The following is a 16,037-nucleotide window of genomic DNA, read 5'->3' on the forward strand; positions in this document are numbered from 1 at the left end:
ACTTTGTTTTTTGTGCAATATGTTGCCCGCTAATGCAGTATTTGGCTGTAAAGCTAGTCCTTTTGTTAAGCTAGTTACCCGCAATTTTGGAGGTCGTCTGGGATAGCATCAGTAGTAGTTTAAAAAGTTTACATAATTAGACATATGCTATGTAGTAGCATTGTGGTATATAAATGCATATTATGCTGCACATATGTATGTCATGACTGTATTTTTTGTCTTGTTTTTAGTTTTACCCTTTTGAATGTCAGTAAACCTGTTGACAACACTCATCTGTCTTCAGAGTGGTGATATAAGAAAGGTATTAAAGCCCCTGCATCAGACATGCACCCATAATGGCACAATGACTATGTGCAGGTAAGCTATAGTATCATTGGTACTGAATCTGGCAGTGCATACTGTAGTGCTGTGCATGTGCCTGCTGTGCTGAATTTGTTTTGTCTTGTCTAGAAAGTGATGGAGATAGAGGCAGATGCCATGGGTCACGAGCAGTTTTTTGTGGATGAGGCTGGTTTTCACCTCACTAAGACAAGGAGACGCGGCAGGAACATTATTGGACACCGTGCCATAATCAATCAGTGTGCAGCTATAAGTCAAAATAGTGTTGTTCCCCATCGTGCAACCCTGGGCCCATATAACACTGCACATATTGTTACATTCTTGGACACCTTACATGACATGCTCACTAATGTTCAGAGACCAGAGCAGACCAGATACGTCATCTGGTCTGCTATTGAGGCGACGTTTGCCTTGAGGCGACTTTTGTTGTGATTCGGCGCTATATAAATAAAATTGAATTGAATTGAATCATATGGGACAATGTTAGTTTCCATAGGGCTGCTTTGGTCCGCAACTGGTTTAAAGATCACCCACTCTTCACTGTACTCAGCCTCCCCCCATGCTCACCATTTTTGAATCCAACTGAAGAGTTCTTCTCTGCCTGGCGCTGGAAGGTCTATGACCATCATCCCCATCAACGTATAGTCCTTTTACAGGCAATGGAGGAGGCATGTGGGGATATTGACCAGGCATCATGTCAGGCCTGGGTACGCCATTCCAGAAGATATTTTCTCCGGTGCCTTGGACTAGGGGACATTGCATGTGATGTAGACGAAATTTTGTGGCCAGAGAGACGACACAATGTAGACTGATTTCTTTTTTTTCCCTCAGTGAAATTACTATTTTGTTTTGACTTGGAAATAAGCACTTGTGTTTGTTTTGATGTGTGTGAATAAACACCAGTACTTGAAGTTTGGATCCTTCTATGTTTACATCACATGCAGTGTCCTCTAGTCCAAGGCACCGGGGAAAATATCTTCTGGAATGGCTTTTTTAAAAACATTTTTGCATTTTGCTTTTATGTTTTTTATGCTTAGAAGGACATTCAGGAAGATAATAACACAGAGATGAAGTCCCTGACTTTTGGACTTTTGGGGTTTCTCCAACAGCAAGTGAAAGGACACATGACTGGCGACATGCTCTTTTACAAGAGATGATATAACAATGCAATCACAGCAAGGGGGCCCAGGCTTGGCGGACCTGGGCCCCCTTGCCTTGGTGGATTCCAGAGGACGCAAGTGCCTACTGGGGTCAGTGGGGGGGAGCTGGACCCAGGGAGGGGCTACTTGCCCTTCTCTTCCTTTCCTCCCCATCACCGACTGCCTTCTTTTTCCCACTCCACCACAGCCACCCACATATGCAGAGCCCTGGGGTGCAGGTGTGTCACCAGGGTGCAGGCAATGTCCATTTGTGTCTGTCTTTACGTTGGGTGAATATTTGTATATGTGTGCATGAGGGTGGGAATGCACGCACACCGCAGACCACGGCCTATCTATGTGAGGATCTAAATGCATTCTACGCTAGATTCGACACAGCGAACACCACGAGACCGGACAGTGGGCACACCACGGATGACGTCAGTTTGCACAGTGTCTGAGGAAGTGTGCGGAAGTGCTTCAGGAAGGTGAACGCAAGCAAAGCTACTGGTCCGCATCCTCAAGTCATGCTCAGCTGGCTGGAGTGTTTACACACATCTTCAACTTTTCCCTCTCTCTGTCTGCAGTCCCAGCCTGCTTCAAAATGGCCACTGTCGTCCCTGTACCCAAATCCTCCACCATCTCAACATTGAACAACTGGCGACCGGTAGCCCTGACCCCCATCGTTAGCAAATGCTTCGAGAGGCTGGTCAGGGACTTCATCTGCTCTATGCTACCCGACTCATTGGAGCCTCTACAATTCGCATACCGCCACAACAGGTCCACTGATGATGCCATAGTCCTGACACTACATACTGCCCTCTCACAGCAGGAAAAGAGAGACACGTATGTGAGAATGCTGTTTGTAGACTACCGCTCAGCATTCAATACCATCGGGTTACAGGGAGGAGGTCAGCACCCTGACACACTGGTGCCGAGACAACCATCTCACCCTCAACGTCGCAAAGACAAAGGAGTTGATAGTGGATTTCTGGAGGTGCAGAGAAGTACACACCCCTATCACCATCAACGGCGCTGCTGTGGAGAGAGTGAGCAGCTTCCGGTTCCTTGCTGTACATCTGGCGGAGGATCTTACGTGGTCAGTACACATAAACAAAACAGTGAAGAAGGCGCAACAGCGCCTCTTCTTTCTCAGGAGACTGAAAAGATTTGGCATGAGCCCCCGCATCCTCAGGACCTACCACTGTGCCATTGAGAGCATCCTTACTGGATGCATCACCACCTGGTATGGCCACAGCACCGCCTACAACCACAAAGCTCTCCAGAGAGTGGTGCAGTGTGCGGAAAGGATAATTGGAGGTGAGCTTCCCTCCCTCCAGGACATCTACAGGAAGCGGTACCTGAGGAAAGCGGGGAGGATCATCAAGGACTCCAGTCACCCCAGCCATAAACTGTTCAGACTACTTCCATCAGGAAGGAGGTTCTGCAGTATCCAGTCCCGTACCAGCAGACGGAGAGACAGCTTTTTCCATCAGGCCATTAGACTGCTGAACACTTCATAGACACCTCACCTTCACTTAACGGAACTTCAACATTATGCACTCCATACTGTACATTAATGCCACTTGTTTTGCACATTTCCGACTGCCGACCTCTGTATATTTTATTTTATTTTACTTTATTTTATGTATACACACACAAACACATACACACACACACACACACACACACACACACACACACACACACACACACACACACGTTGATATAAATATTTAGTATACAGGGTGGGCCATTTATATGGATACACTGTAATAACATGGGAATGGTTGGTGAACATCCCTTTGGCAGATATTAGCTACTTACCCTTACAAACTCCAGCTACTGCAGCATCTCAACGAGGATGACCCAGATCGGTGCACAGAATTTGCAGAATGGGCAAAACAAAAATTGGAACAGGACCCTCAGTTGACGCAGAAGATTTTGTTCAGTGATGAGGCAAACATTTATGTGAACAAAACCACCGCTATTGGTCTGACACTAACCCACATTGGATGGATCCCTCCAAGACTGTTGGAACAACAAAAGTAATGGTTTGATGTGGTATATGGGGTACAACAATAGTGGGTCCATTCTTCATCAATGGAAACCTCAAGGCCACTGGATATTTGAAATTGCTACATGATGATGTGTTTCCCTCTTTATGCACTGAAGCTGGCACGTTCCCTGAGTTTTTCTAGGAAGAGGGTGCACCACCACATTATGGGTGCCAGGTCTGAGCATTCCTAGATGAACAGTTTCCTGGAAAGTGGATTGGTCATCGTGGGCCAGTTGAATGGGCCCCAAGGTCTCCCGATCTGACCCCCTTAGACTTTTATCTTTGGGGTCATCTGAAGGCAATTGTCTATGGTGTGAAGATACGAGATGTGCAGCACCTGAAACTACGGATACTGGATGCCTGTGCTGGCATTTCTCCTGCGGTGTTGCTATCAGTGTGTGAAGAGTGGGAGAAGAGGGTTGCATTGACAATCCAACACAATGGGCAGCACACTGAACACATTTTATAAGTGGTCAGAAACTTGTAAATAACTGATGAAAGAATGAAGTTATGTTGAAACCAAGCACACCATTGTTTTTCTTGTGACATTACCAATAAGTTTGATGTGCCACATGACCCTCTTTCTATTGAAAAAACAAAAGTTGTATCCAAGATGGCCGACTTCTAAATGGCCACCATGGTCACCACCCATCTTGAGGAGTTTGCCCCCTCACATATACTAATGTGCCACAAACAGGACTTTAATATCACCAACCATTCCCATGTTATTACAGTGTATCCATATAAATGGCCCACCCTGTACATATTCAGTAATGCACATACACTCTTATATTTGTACATATATTTGTTGTTATAATCCTCAGATTACCCATTCTTATATTTTGCTTGTTCTTATGTTATTGTATTGTATTTCGCACACCTCTGTTGCTTGTGAAGCTTGCACATAAGAATTTCACTCGCATGTGCTGTACCAGCGTACCTGCACGTGTGATGTGACAATAAAAGTGATTTGATTTGTTTGTGTCTGTGTGTGCCTGTTTGTCCGTGTCTATATCTCAGGTCCGGTCTTACACTCCACCTCTCTGGGAACATCTCAGGCCCTCCAAAGTATGGAGGCCTATCTCCCCCCAGCACGCTCCCTGCTGGTAGCTGATGCCCTCAGGTGTCGGTGCGTTGGTGGCTCTTGGTGTCCGGGGCTGGGCGCTCAGGTATGTACCTGCTCACTCCCGGTGTCTACTTGGTGGGGCCAGGCGCCCGAGGTCCAGTTGGGCCTCTTCCGGGGTGTGGGGGGCCCTCAGACCTCCAGCCTCTGGGCCTACGGCTCGGTTCACTCTTTCCACCCGCGGGCACGTCACTGCAGCCCCCCCTGGCTTCTGCTCTGTGGCTGCTGGGTAACCCCTCAACTGGGGCTCTCCTCAGCTCTTCCCAGGAGGGTGGCACAGATGCCCCTCTGGCGTGCTCATCCACACAGGTGTGCACATGGATGTTCACTGTTCATAGACACAAACTACACCTTTCTTGGCTGCTACCTCAAAGCACATTGTGCGCTGTCGGTCCTGCGTGCTGCACAAACACATTCAATATTTATTATTTACTGTTATTTACACTTAACAAGATTAATGCAATACTTGGGTTGCAGTCACGTGGTTCTGATGACGTGCGGAGGCAGCGCGATTTTTGAGTGGAGGGCGGAAGTAAACATGGAGGACACTGTGGAGAGTCAGGAGAGCAGCTATTGTGCAACTTTAGACCCCGTTTCTCGGGAGAGATATAAACAGATAGTTAAAAAATATATCGGACGTGATCCGTATTCTTTGAAAATGTCCGAATACACCACAGAAGTAAAGGATTTGCCTACTATCGACGCTGTGGATATCACCAACTACTTGGTCCTCCAGACTTCTTACTACACTAGGCAGCAAATGAAAGCTTTCAAGAGTCTGGAGGCGTACAATTTTTTTTGTCAGCGGGTGGGTCCACAACCTTGGAACAAAACGTCTCCGTGATGGATACAGTTTGGTGTTTGCAAGGGTGAGTGTTTGTTCTTATATTGCTTTATCTTAAACACGCTAACAGTTAGCGTTAGCGGCTTTAACGTCAACAAACATGCCAAATCCTTAGGACTTCGTTAGAGTGACAGTTGTTTGTTTCAAGGTAAACCATTCTCAGAGGTCTAACGAGACACCTCTGAAGACTTGGGTAATTGCAAAGGAGGATGGAGAAGTGATTGCAAAGCACTTGGGCAGCCTATAGTCCCAATCAAGTCAATATTAGACTACTAACTTAAAAGCACTAAGTAAACGAGAATTTAACGACAACATAATGCTAATAAGTTCGTTTGCAAACATAACATTACCTCTGACGAAGTGGTCGCTGCAGACACGGGCATTGGCAGACTCTGCTCCTCCCGACTGTAAACGTAAATTTAAAATCCATTTTTTCCTACGTTTTTCGGTTAGAATTTTCCATTTTTCTCCTCTTCGTTGGGCTATTTTTGGTACCCTAAAATACCGTTTATCAGTTTCTCGGGTCGACCTACTGGAGCATCCGTAAACACAACAGGACAAAGGCATTTTGCGTACTGTCTGTCTGTGATTTTGCGCTGATCTTTTTCACTTCCGCCCTCCAGTCAAATTTCGCGCTTTACGTCGACGTCACGTCTACGTCAAATGAAACCCAGCTATGGTGTCATGTTTATTATGTTGCTCTCTTTTTTGCTTGTTTTCTCTTTTTTTCTCTCTCAACAGGTGATCTGGGAGAATTTTTTTTCTTCTTAAGTGCCCTTTCTCACTGTCCATCTTCCCCTCTGTTTTTCTCTTCCTTCATCTTGCTTCTTTCCTTTCCTATCCCCCAGCAATGTCTGTCCCATGTGTAACAACTGAAAATAAAATAAATAATAACAACAAAGGTCGATCAAATGGACCAATACGGCAAGGCTGTGATGATCACAGGAACCCAAATCCCTGGTGGCACCCCTGCTCATACTGTAACAGCTGGGAAAGGCTCCGGCACCCCTGTGACACTGAAATGGATCATTTAAAACACCCCTGAGTAGCTTATCAGTGTAGTTCAAATATCAGTCCTGTACTGCCACCTTCAGTATGATAGCTGAGATAACACATAACATGTGAACGCTTCCCCCCTTTTTGAACACCGTAAAGACAGATATGGTTTCAGCTCGATTATTTTATAACAGGCTCAAAGTTCAGCATTTGACACAGTGTATACCTGATCTAACCAGATTGGACCAGAACCTGATAAATTCTTATTTTTCCAGCATTATACTTTGATTAAGAAGAACTTGAGCCTATTTTTTCCATAAATCTGAGCATACATGAGGGATCTGCAGTTGATAAGCCAAAGTAAGTTCAGGCCGCAGGTTAATGCTTTTCAGACTTCACCCTTGTTGTCTCACACAACTTTCCACAGGTAAGTCTCTTTCAAATTGTGTATTTAGTGTGTTCAAGTTCTACATGCTTTTCTGATGTCTAGTTATAAAGTCTAATTATAGTATAAGTTATTCCACTGTCATGAATAGATCTTTGTAAATGTTATCAAATGTTTTAGAAATGAATCACCGAGATTTTAAATATTTGACTGGACAGCAGAAAATAAAGTTTTTATAGTTAAAGTATACTGTAGAGGTCTGGGCAGAGATATTCTATTGAATAACTCGGTACGGTATCTATGAAAAGTCATACAGAGGTCATTTCAAGAACAGAGATAGCACTGATCAAAGGTTATTCTCTAGTCTGCAATGTGGCACTAATGCAAAATAATGGGTTTGCTTTAATCAACAACTTTATGTCTGTTGCTTTAACTCTGGAGTTACTGGAGAGCAATAACATGTTAAGTGAAAGTCATGTTGATGACCTCATGAAGGTAGTTAATATACTGAAATAACATCTAAAATGTGTTTTTAGTCTTGAATAAGTTGATTTTAGATATGAAATGAACAAATTATTATTATATTAATGAACTTTTGTGGCCACACTTGATGTATTTTCAGAGGAGGATGCTTCCACAGATAGATGCCCTCTCCCTTTCTCCAGTCAAAGTCTTCAGTATTTTCATTTTCCATCTTCTAATATACCTAAATAAAGGTAAGTTTGATGTTACATGCATTATATCTGTTATTATCATTGGTGCTAATGCACTTACGTTTTGTGCAGCAAGACTGTATAAAAACCATACAGGTACATTACATTTGGTTCAAATAGTAATTTGTGCTTTTTTTGTTTCCTGCCTGCATTTTTTTTTATTTAATTATTTAGTGAAACACAAATTTTTGACATTTTTATGGTAACCAAGATTAAAAAATAAATAAAGACAGATAATGCTATATGCTGAGTATCATCTTTAAGTTTGATATATGCATTCACTCCTGCTGCAGAAATTAATAAACTAATTTTCTTTCTTTCTTTTCTTTTGTCTCCTGTCTACAGCGGAGTCTCAGGTGGTTGGTCCACATCAACCAGTAGTTGCATTAGTTGATGATGATGTTATTTTACCGTGTCACGTCGAGCCTGCAGAGGATGTGACAGCTCAGATATTGGAGTGGACACGATCTGACTTGAACCCAAGATTTGTCCATGTGTGGCGATCCGGTCAGGATCTGGTGAATACAAGAAATCCTTCATACAGGGGAAGAACATCACTGTTCATCAATGAGCTGAAGCGTGGAAACATTTCACTGAAACTCTCCAGAGTAAAACTCTCTGATGAAGGAACATATGAATGCAGCATTCCTTTAATGGAGAAAAAATCTTTTGTTAATCTTGTGGTTGGTAAGTAGATACACGTCATATGTTCATGGTGTAGTGGATTTAGTTACAGTGAAAATTAATATTTGTGCAGGATGAGGAAAGATTTTATTGCAGAAATGTTTATTTATTAACTTTACAAAGAGAAAAAAACCAAACAAATCAGAATTTTGCAATAATAATAATAATTTCATAATTGTGAATTACTGTACAAAATGTTTTTTTCAACTATTAATATCTTTTTTTTACTCTTTTTGCTCAGCATCAGATGCTGCCACCTCACCTGTCATCCGTTTATCAGGGATTGATAAAAACAGAGCAGGAGTGGTGTTACAGTGTGAGTCGGCAGGCTGGTATCCAGAGCCTGAGCTGCTGTGGTTGGACGGTGAGGGAAACCTCCTCTCTGCTGGACCTACAGAGACCCTCAGAGGTCCTGATGACCTCTATACTGTCAGCAGCAGAGTGACTGTGGAGAAGAGACACAGCAACAACATCACCTGCAGAGTCCAACAGAGGAACACCAACCAGAGCAGAGAGACACACATACATGTTCCAGGTTTAAATTATATTATTACATTTATGATAGAAACACTTTGAATATCTGAACTCCAGTTTTATTGAAATATCGTTTTTTATGATTTCAGAGGATTTCTTTAACATCCTGTCCAGTTCTCCCTCAGTCACGGACACTTCGCCTGTTAGTTTGGCTCTTTGCATCATCTTGTTAATTGTATCAGTTGTTGTTCTTGTACGTAGAAAGAGGAAACACATCAGTAAGTCACTGGTTAATTATTCTTTACCGCTACTATGAATCAATGTTTTCATTGAGACTCTGATGAGAGTTTTAATATTATAATCCAAGTTTTGGCATTTCCTTCTTATTTAATTTTAATTTCAAAAAGAGACCGACAGAAGGCCAAAGGATCACACTGGAGATTTTCAAGTTTCCACTGACGAAGACAGAGAGAAAGAGCAACTCAATATGAAGGTAAGAGGAAAAACTGAGAAGCAGAATTAACTTGTGAGTAGATAAACACACAATATCAAGATGTTCATTGGTTTTCAGGAAATTGAATATTAATCAAACAAAATGTTACCACTGATTTCTCACTTAGATAGGCAATATTTATGCTCAGTATATCTTATTCAACACAATTTTATAATGAAACATAAAAATAAGAATATCAGGTTTTAAAACAGAACCCTAATATGAAAAACAGGGCTAAGTGTAAAAGTTTTGACCTTGTCATTGTGTTTTATATCATTTGAGCAGATCTACTGATGTGGTTGTAACTAGTGTTGGGCTCATACTGTAACTCACATTACATTTTAAAGTAATGTGTTAAATTACTTATCATTTGGAGTGAGTAATCTGTTACACCATGTGTTATATTACTTTTGTGCTGTCCATAACAAGGCCTGAAACGCACTTTGATATAATTACCGTTTAACAACATGAACCTCGACTGCAGGTGACATAAATCTTCATCTTAACAACAACATCAGAAGTACAGACAATCTGTATTAGATGTACAGATTCTAGGGTAAAAAATACTGTTATGTGATTACTGGAAAGGTAATTAGAAAAGTAATGTGTGACATTACTGTGCTACATCAAAATGTAATATGATTACACTAATATTTTACAAAGTCATGTGTTAGACCAAACCCTCGTTATAACTCTGGTAATTAAATGGTTTGTTTTTCACTTTATTCTCTCTTTCTCTCCTTCCATTTATTGTTTTTTATTATCCAATTATCACCCCTGTTTAGCTGTACTGTAAAGTACTAATGTCATGTTGTCCACATTAACTTAATATGAATTTGAAAAACTGTATTATCTTGTAATCTCTGCCATCTCTCAATGGAAGTTGCCAATAACTTCAAGGCTGCAGCTCCAGGAGGAACAACAGAGGAGGGAGGATGCTGAAAATAAACTTGGCGACCTGCAGAACGATAAAGAAAAGGTTGATATTTGTCATTTGTTATATGTTTTGTGTGTCTTTGTCTATTAAAAGCTGTGATGTCTCTCCCTCTTGTCTGCAGCTGGAAAATGAGCTCCAGGATGAGAAGAAGAGGAATGTGGAACAAGAGGCAAAACTCAACGAGGTACATTTTTCAAACATTTTTTTCATCTTTATTTTATCTTTTTACATTTAATACTAAAACTGTTACTAAAACATATTTACAACTTAAATAAAATGTTATTATTATTGTGTCTTAAACATGAACATTTCTTCCTTCTGGTCTTTCTTCATGTAACATTTCACCTGCAGTTGCAGAAGAAGAATACTGAAATCATCAATCAGCTCCAGCAGGAGAAAGAAACATTAGAGGAGCTGAAGAAGCAGCTGGAGTCCAAAAATCAGGAGGTTTGTGTTTCAGTTACAAATATCCTGGATTTACTGACCCAACTCTCTGTATCTCTGTAATGTAAAGAGTTATGGAGGAAACTTTAGGAATTAGAACAAAATGATCAGGCTCTTAATTCTATATAGTACAATCATTCAATTAATCACTCACATATAAAAAAATGTGTTTTATCATCTCATCTCTCTAATTTTATCTTATCAATTGCAGCTTTCTGACAGCATCAGTGAGCTTAACAGTGAGAAAAGTATGAGGGAGAGTGAAATAAACACCATCAGGGATCAGCTTGAGTCCAACAAACAGGAGGTTCATTTCATCATTTGATACTCAGCTGTCTGTCACTGTCATATGAAACATATTTAAACATGTCCAGCATGTTCTTCATCTGCTAAATAATTTTTCATCACTGGTGGAGAACCTTACTGTCTCCAGGATCTAAAGGATCAATTCTGCTCCAGCTTTTTATTGAGCCAAAAAGCACTGCTGTTTAAAACAGAGGTTATGTTAACCAGTTATAGAGAGAAAGGACCAGGGGAGCACAGAAAATTCATAGAAATATCACCACTTGCCTCAACATTGACATAATTCAGAGCAAACATGAATTATGCAGCTTGCTGTTGTTCATTTTGTTGAATTACAGCTGTGCGTCAGGCTGCTGTCTGACACATCCTGCAGACATTATGTGCATGTTTTGCTGTCTTTGAAGGTGCGGCTGATGGAGAGGAGCAGAGACACTCGTGTGAAAAAGATTGACCCTAATCTGAGCGTCATTTATTGCATCAACTCACAGTTCATTATGCTGTAGAACACGTTACATGTATTTCAATATTAACTCTGAGGCACTGTGGTTGGAAACATGTTGCTCACAGTGTGAAGCTTCAATAATTTTGTCACTTTTATCAACAAAGCGCTGCAGAAACATCAACATCTGTCTGACTTTATTTCTGACAGATGATCAAATCTGAGATGGAGAAGGATGAAATCATTACGAAGCTGAGGCAGATGATCTCTACACTGGAATCAAAGGTCAGTGTAAGTATCTGAGTATACAAAGATCATATGTGATGGCTGTCATACTCCCGATGATCAGACCGGCACACTCTGTGTACCTCTCTGTGACTTTCTGTGAAGTGGTTGGTAGCACAGCAGCTGAAGTGACGTGTTTAATGTGATCAACCTGCTACTTTCTGACTTTCTGTTGAGAAACAAGAACAAGAAACAAAAAGTGTTAATTTAAGAGAGGTGTGATTTCATTGTATTATGATCTTTTAAAAGAACATGTGTGTAGTCTGTTCTTATGAGTCTTTTTCACTTTTTCTTCAGCTCCAGGAGGAGAAACAGAGAAGGGAGAAACCTGAGAAACAAGTTCAGATGTTGCCAACTGAAAAAGAGGTTTGTGTTTTTAATTTGGTCATGAGCCACTTACCTGTTGTCAGCTTTTATCTCTATCTTTATGACACTAACCAAGAAAAATTAAACCATCAATGACAACAAACATGAGACAACAATGGAATTAGATTACTAGTGACAATGAAATCCAGTGTAATTAAGCAATATATAAATCAAGATTAGTTTAATGTATTTGTTGTTCTTTTAATCCAGTTTGATAAAGGTTTGATTTTTTGAATTTATGTTTGAATTCTTTCCCCCAAAAAGATGACAGCCTCCCTTAATAACAGGTTTACTGACTAACGTCTGATCAAATCTTTTATTTTATAAACAGAACTTTAATATGATTTAAAGGGTGTCTCCTTATAGGTTTTGAAGAGATAAAGAGTAAAGAAAATGATGCTTTTAATTTCAACAGGCAAATTTAGTTATTTGTTTTACTTTATTTACATTCGTTCTTTCATGTCTCCCATTTTTACTTTTTTCATGTGAGAAAAGGCAGCACATTGAGAGGAAAGTGGAGAAACTAAAGGAAATATTTAAGTTCAAAACGCAGGAGTTTCATCTTATCATTATCAATTTCTGAAATATGAAGTGCTAGGAAGGAAACTTTAGTAATGTAATCTTTATTTTATAAAACTGTTTTGTTAATGTGCAATTTCTACACACTGAAGTTGATAAAGAAATCAATGATTTCAATAAATGTATGACATAAAAATGTTTCCATAGTAGATAAGCCTGAAATATTGAAAAGGGGGATAAAAGAAGAAAGAAAAACAAAAGTCACACATCTTAAAAAAAGTCTCTTTCTCAGTTTAATGTAAAGTGCTGGAAGAGAAACTTTGGTAACAAATGTCTGCACATCTGACTGTTTCTGTACACTGAAACAGATGAAAAGTACAAATTTTACTTTTCAATTAATAAAAATATTTTTATTGTAGATACCAAACCCATAATTAATATGTACCAATTTTTCAGCTGAGTGATGCAGTTGTAAACCAATGTTGGTATAAAGGAGTATTATTATTAATATTTTTGATATAATGAAAATAATTTAGAGTGTGTCATGTATCTAAGCAGTGTCTGTAAAGCATTTATTTAAATGCACAATGATATGCTCAAAGCAAAATAATCAGAAACTTAAAAGCACAAGAAAACTAAACTAGGAAACATAGCACACTATTCAAGATCAAAGCAATAATACATAAAAGAAAAAGTCTAGAAGACTAAACACTGGGTCAAAGACCATGACAGCAAGTGTATAATCTGGTCTCATGAGTCTTTTTATTCAACTCCAGGAGGAGAAACAGAAAAAAGAAGAAACTGAGAAAAAAGTTCAGACCTTGCCGATCAAAGCAGAGAAGGTTTGTGTTTTTAATTTGTTCACCAGTGAGGAGCGCACACGTATTATTTATTTAGGTTTGAGAAAAGGAACTCTAATTACATGGTCAGGAAATCCAACGCCAACAAAGAAAACAACCATTTATTATTAATTAATGATCTGATTAAATGTCAAATAATAATAAAAAAATGTCTGTCTACTTTAAGGAAGAAACAAATCTAAAAAAAATTCAAATTCATTGTTAATTAATATATTTCACCAATTTTTAAAATTTAAACTAAAGGCATCTGTGACTGTGTTGTGTAATTACTCGTGTGCCTTAAAAACAGCATGTCTCACATTCCTTAATGCTTCTGACGTGCAGATTTCTCACATCAAGAGTCCGTCCAAGCAGAAGAAAAAGAGACTGAAGGAGCCTCAGAAAGAAGTCAAGGCACAGCCCAAAGATCAGTGCTGTGCTTTCTGATTTGATTTTTATTTTTAAAGAATTAGTTTAAATTTATGTTTACATCAACAGCTGGTGAGACAAAGCAAATTGCAAGGCACCCATATGTGTATGTGTGTGTACGACAGAGAGCAATTTTAAAATGTGTAACTTTAATGCTGTTATATGCACCAACTGGTCGCAGCAGATGGCCACCCCACCCTGATTCTGCTGGAGGTTTCTTCCTGTTAAATGGGAGTTTTTCCTCCCCACTGTAACCAAGGAACTGGACTCACATGGGGTTTTTTTTTATTGTTGGGGTTTTCTTTGTATTATTGTATGATCTTTACTTGACAACAATGTTCCCTCTAATTTTTCACGTGTCTGAGCGAACACACAAACTCCCTGAGCGGTCCCTTGGACCACTGTGAGCGACATCAGACGTGTGCACTGTGGTCACGCCGGCATCTAATCCATCCAAGTTACATGGTTTATTAAAATAATCAAATTACAGCATTTACATTTATGTTAGACTACTTTTAATTAACTGCTTTAGCCCACTTACAATGAAAATGTAAAAAATTCTAGTCATTGATCTGTGTAGTATGTTAACACTATTGGAAGTAAAAATAACTTGAACTCCAATTTCGAAAACACAACTTAATTTTTTATTTTATTTTATTTTTATAAAGCTCTGACTTGTATTATGAGTATGAGTCTGTGGTCTGGGAGAGAGTCCTGTCTGCAAAATACAGTATATAATGACCAATGCTGGGCAATTAATTATATAGTTACTTCTTCAAAAAAGTTACTCAGTTTTTTGCAGCTATTTTTTTAAATGCAGCCAAGGCAGTTTTAAATAAACATTTCAAACTATTTACAGAACAATCAGCTGTTCTGCATCAAAGTTGATGCCACACAAATTATTTGTGCCACTCCAAAAATAATTTCTGTCCACTATGAGATAAAGGAGAACAACAGCCTGATACCTGCAGGCCTGACAACAGGAGATGTATCACTGCTGTAACACCTGTAACATTTAGCAGTCGCCTCATTGTTCTGACACACACAACAAAACTATTGACTACACTACACACTAACGACACAAGATTTGCGCTAAACGTCTCAAATCTCTCACATCTCAAAACACCGCCGTCACTCCTAAAACTTCCCCCCGTTTCTTAACAACTAGATGCCACGTTGCCATATCATTTTTTGATTGGTCGACATGGTACTTTTTTGGACGAATAGGAAAGGGAGAGGGGAGTGGAGTTTGTTTTTGCTCACAAGCGGAGAGTGCTTTCAAGCCTTTTTTCTTATAAAACACCGTTTTTACTGTTTCTTCCCGCAGTAAATATAAACAACGATAGTATTCAGCAAGGAAACCAAACATTGCGTATATTTTTATCACGACTCTGGTTTTACGTGACCTATCAACACGATTTAAAAACTGTTATAAAGTCCACACTTTTTCCGTCAATTGTTCCGTCTGTCCTGCTCACATCTCCAATGGTTGTACACGTTGTCATTAACGTGGCTTCACTCCACATCAGCCACGCCGCTCTGCTAGCTAAAACACCGGTGTCGGCACATAAGGACGCTGTCATAGCCTGTCAACGACTTTGATTAGCTGCGTATATACGAATGTGAAACACATTATTGGCTGGAATATGGGATAAGGTGGCATCGTTCTAATCCCATACGGGAGCAGCCAGTCACTCACTGACTAACACTGCAAAACAGAATTGTTAAAGTATTAATTTTAATTTCAATTCAGGTTAGATTTTTTTTTTTTTGTGCACAACGCATATTTTCTGTGCGCAGAGACAGTGCCAGCAGTGCACAATTGCGCACGTGCACAGCTTAGAGGGAACATTGCTTGACAACATAATGAACTTTGACTTTGCTATATAAATAAAATTTAATTGAAATGAATTATATCTAAATGTTGTCATTGTGATTGAAATTTATTTTATCTGTTGATCACATGTTTTAGTTTTATCACTTATGTGTCACTTTATTCTATACATGTGGGATAGCATTCAGTTTCAGCTTTATAGCACACCCTGTTAATCATCGTGAGAAAGTTGGAGATACTCAAGCGCCGACCATATAGAACAACAAGTAGAACAATCAAACTTTCCTCTCGTCCACATCAGGGGAAGGCTGCAGGTCCCATAAAGGTAAACAAAAAAATATACTCTCAAAATTACAGTTACAATTTTATATACAAACATTTTTCTTGTTCTTTTTC

The 16,037-nt window shown here is 39.6% G+C and overlaps 2 protein-coding genes across 2 annotated transcripts in view; both read left to right on the plus strand.

Annotated features, from left to right (window-relative positions):
• The first annotated feature begins 7,458 nt into the window (after positions 1-7,458).
• The window catches only part of LOC120746870 (butyrophilin subfamily 3 member A3-like), a 310,219-nt gene continuing 301,640 nt past the window's right edge, over positions 7,459-16,037 (plus strand). The window contains exons 1-8 of the mRNA XM_040052373.1: positions 7,459-7,598; positions 7,941-8,282; positions 8,521-8,814; positions 8,903-9,031; positions 9,161-9,266; positions 10,102-10,225; positions 10,305-10,367; positions 10,535-10,630. Of these exons, the coding sequence (XP_039908307.1) occupies positions 7,493-7,598; positions 7,941-8,282; positions 8,521-8,814; positions 8,903-9,031; positions 9,161-9,266; positions 10,102-10,225; positions 10,305-10,367; positions 10,535-10,630 (1,260 nt within the window). The 5' untranslated portion in view covers positions 7,459-7,492. The remainder of the gene's footprint in view (positions 7,599-7,940; positions 8,283-8,520; positions 8,815-8,902; positions 9,032-9,160; positions 9,267-10,101; positions 10,226-10,304; positions 10,368-10,534; positions 10,631-16,037) is intronic.
• Positions 10,943-14,094, plus strand: LOC120746850 (protein PXR1-like). Its single transcript, XM_040052356.1, has 4 exons — positions 10,943-11,654; positions 11,952-12,020; positions 13,316-13,381; positions 13,724-14,094. Exons 1-4 carry the CDS (start codon positions 11,580-11,582, stop codon positions 13,823-13,825), a joined length of 312 nt encoding a protein of 103 aa, XP_039908290.1. The 5' UTR covers positions 10,943-11,579; the 3' UTR covers positions 13,826-14,094.

The sequence above is a fragment of the Simochromis diagramma genome, unplaced genomic scaffold (assembly GCF_900408965.1).
Source record: "Simochromis diagramma unplaced genomic scaffold, fSimDia1.1 OVJJ01000365.1, whole genome shotgun sequence".
Classification (NCBI taxonomy): Eukaryota; Metazoa; Chordata; class Actinopteri; order Cichliformes; family Cichlidae; genus Simochromis; species Simochromis diagramma.

Coding starts and splice junctions, on each gene's coding strand:
- LOC120746850 (XM_040052356.1), top strand. CDS start 11,580: ATGATCAAATCTGAGATGGAGAAGGATGAAATCATTACGAAGCTGAGG. Junction 11,655..11,951: donor TCTCTACACTGGAATCAAAG/GTCAGTGTAAGT, acceptor CTTTTTCTTCAG/CTCCAGGAGGAGAAACAGAG. Junction 12,021..13,315: donor TGTTGCCAACTGAAAAAGAG/GTTTGTGTTTTT, acceptor ATTCAACTCCAG/GAGGAGAAACAGAAAAAAGA.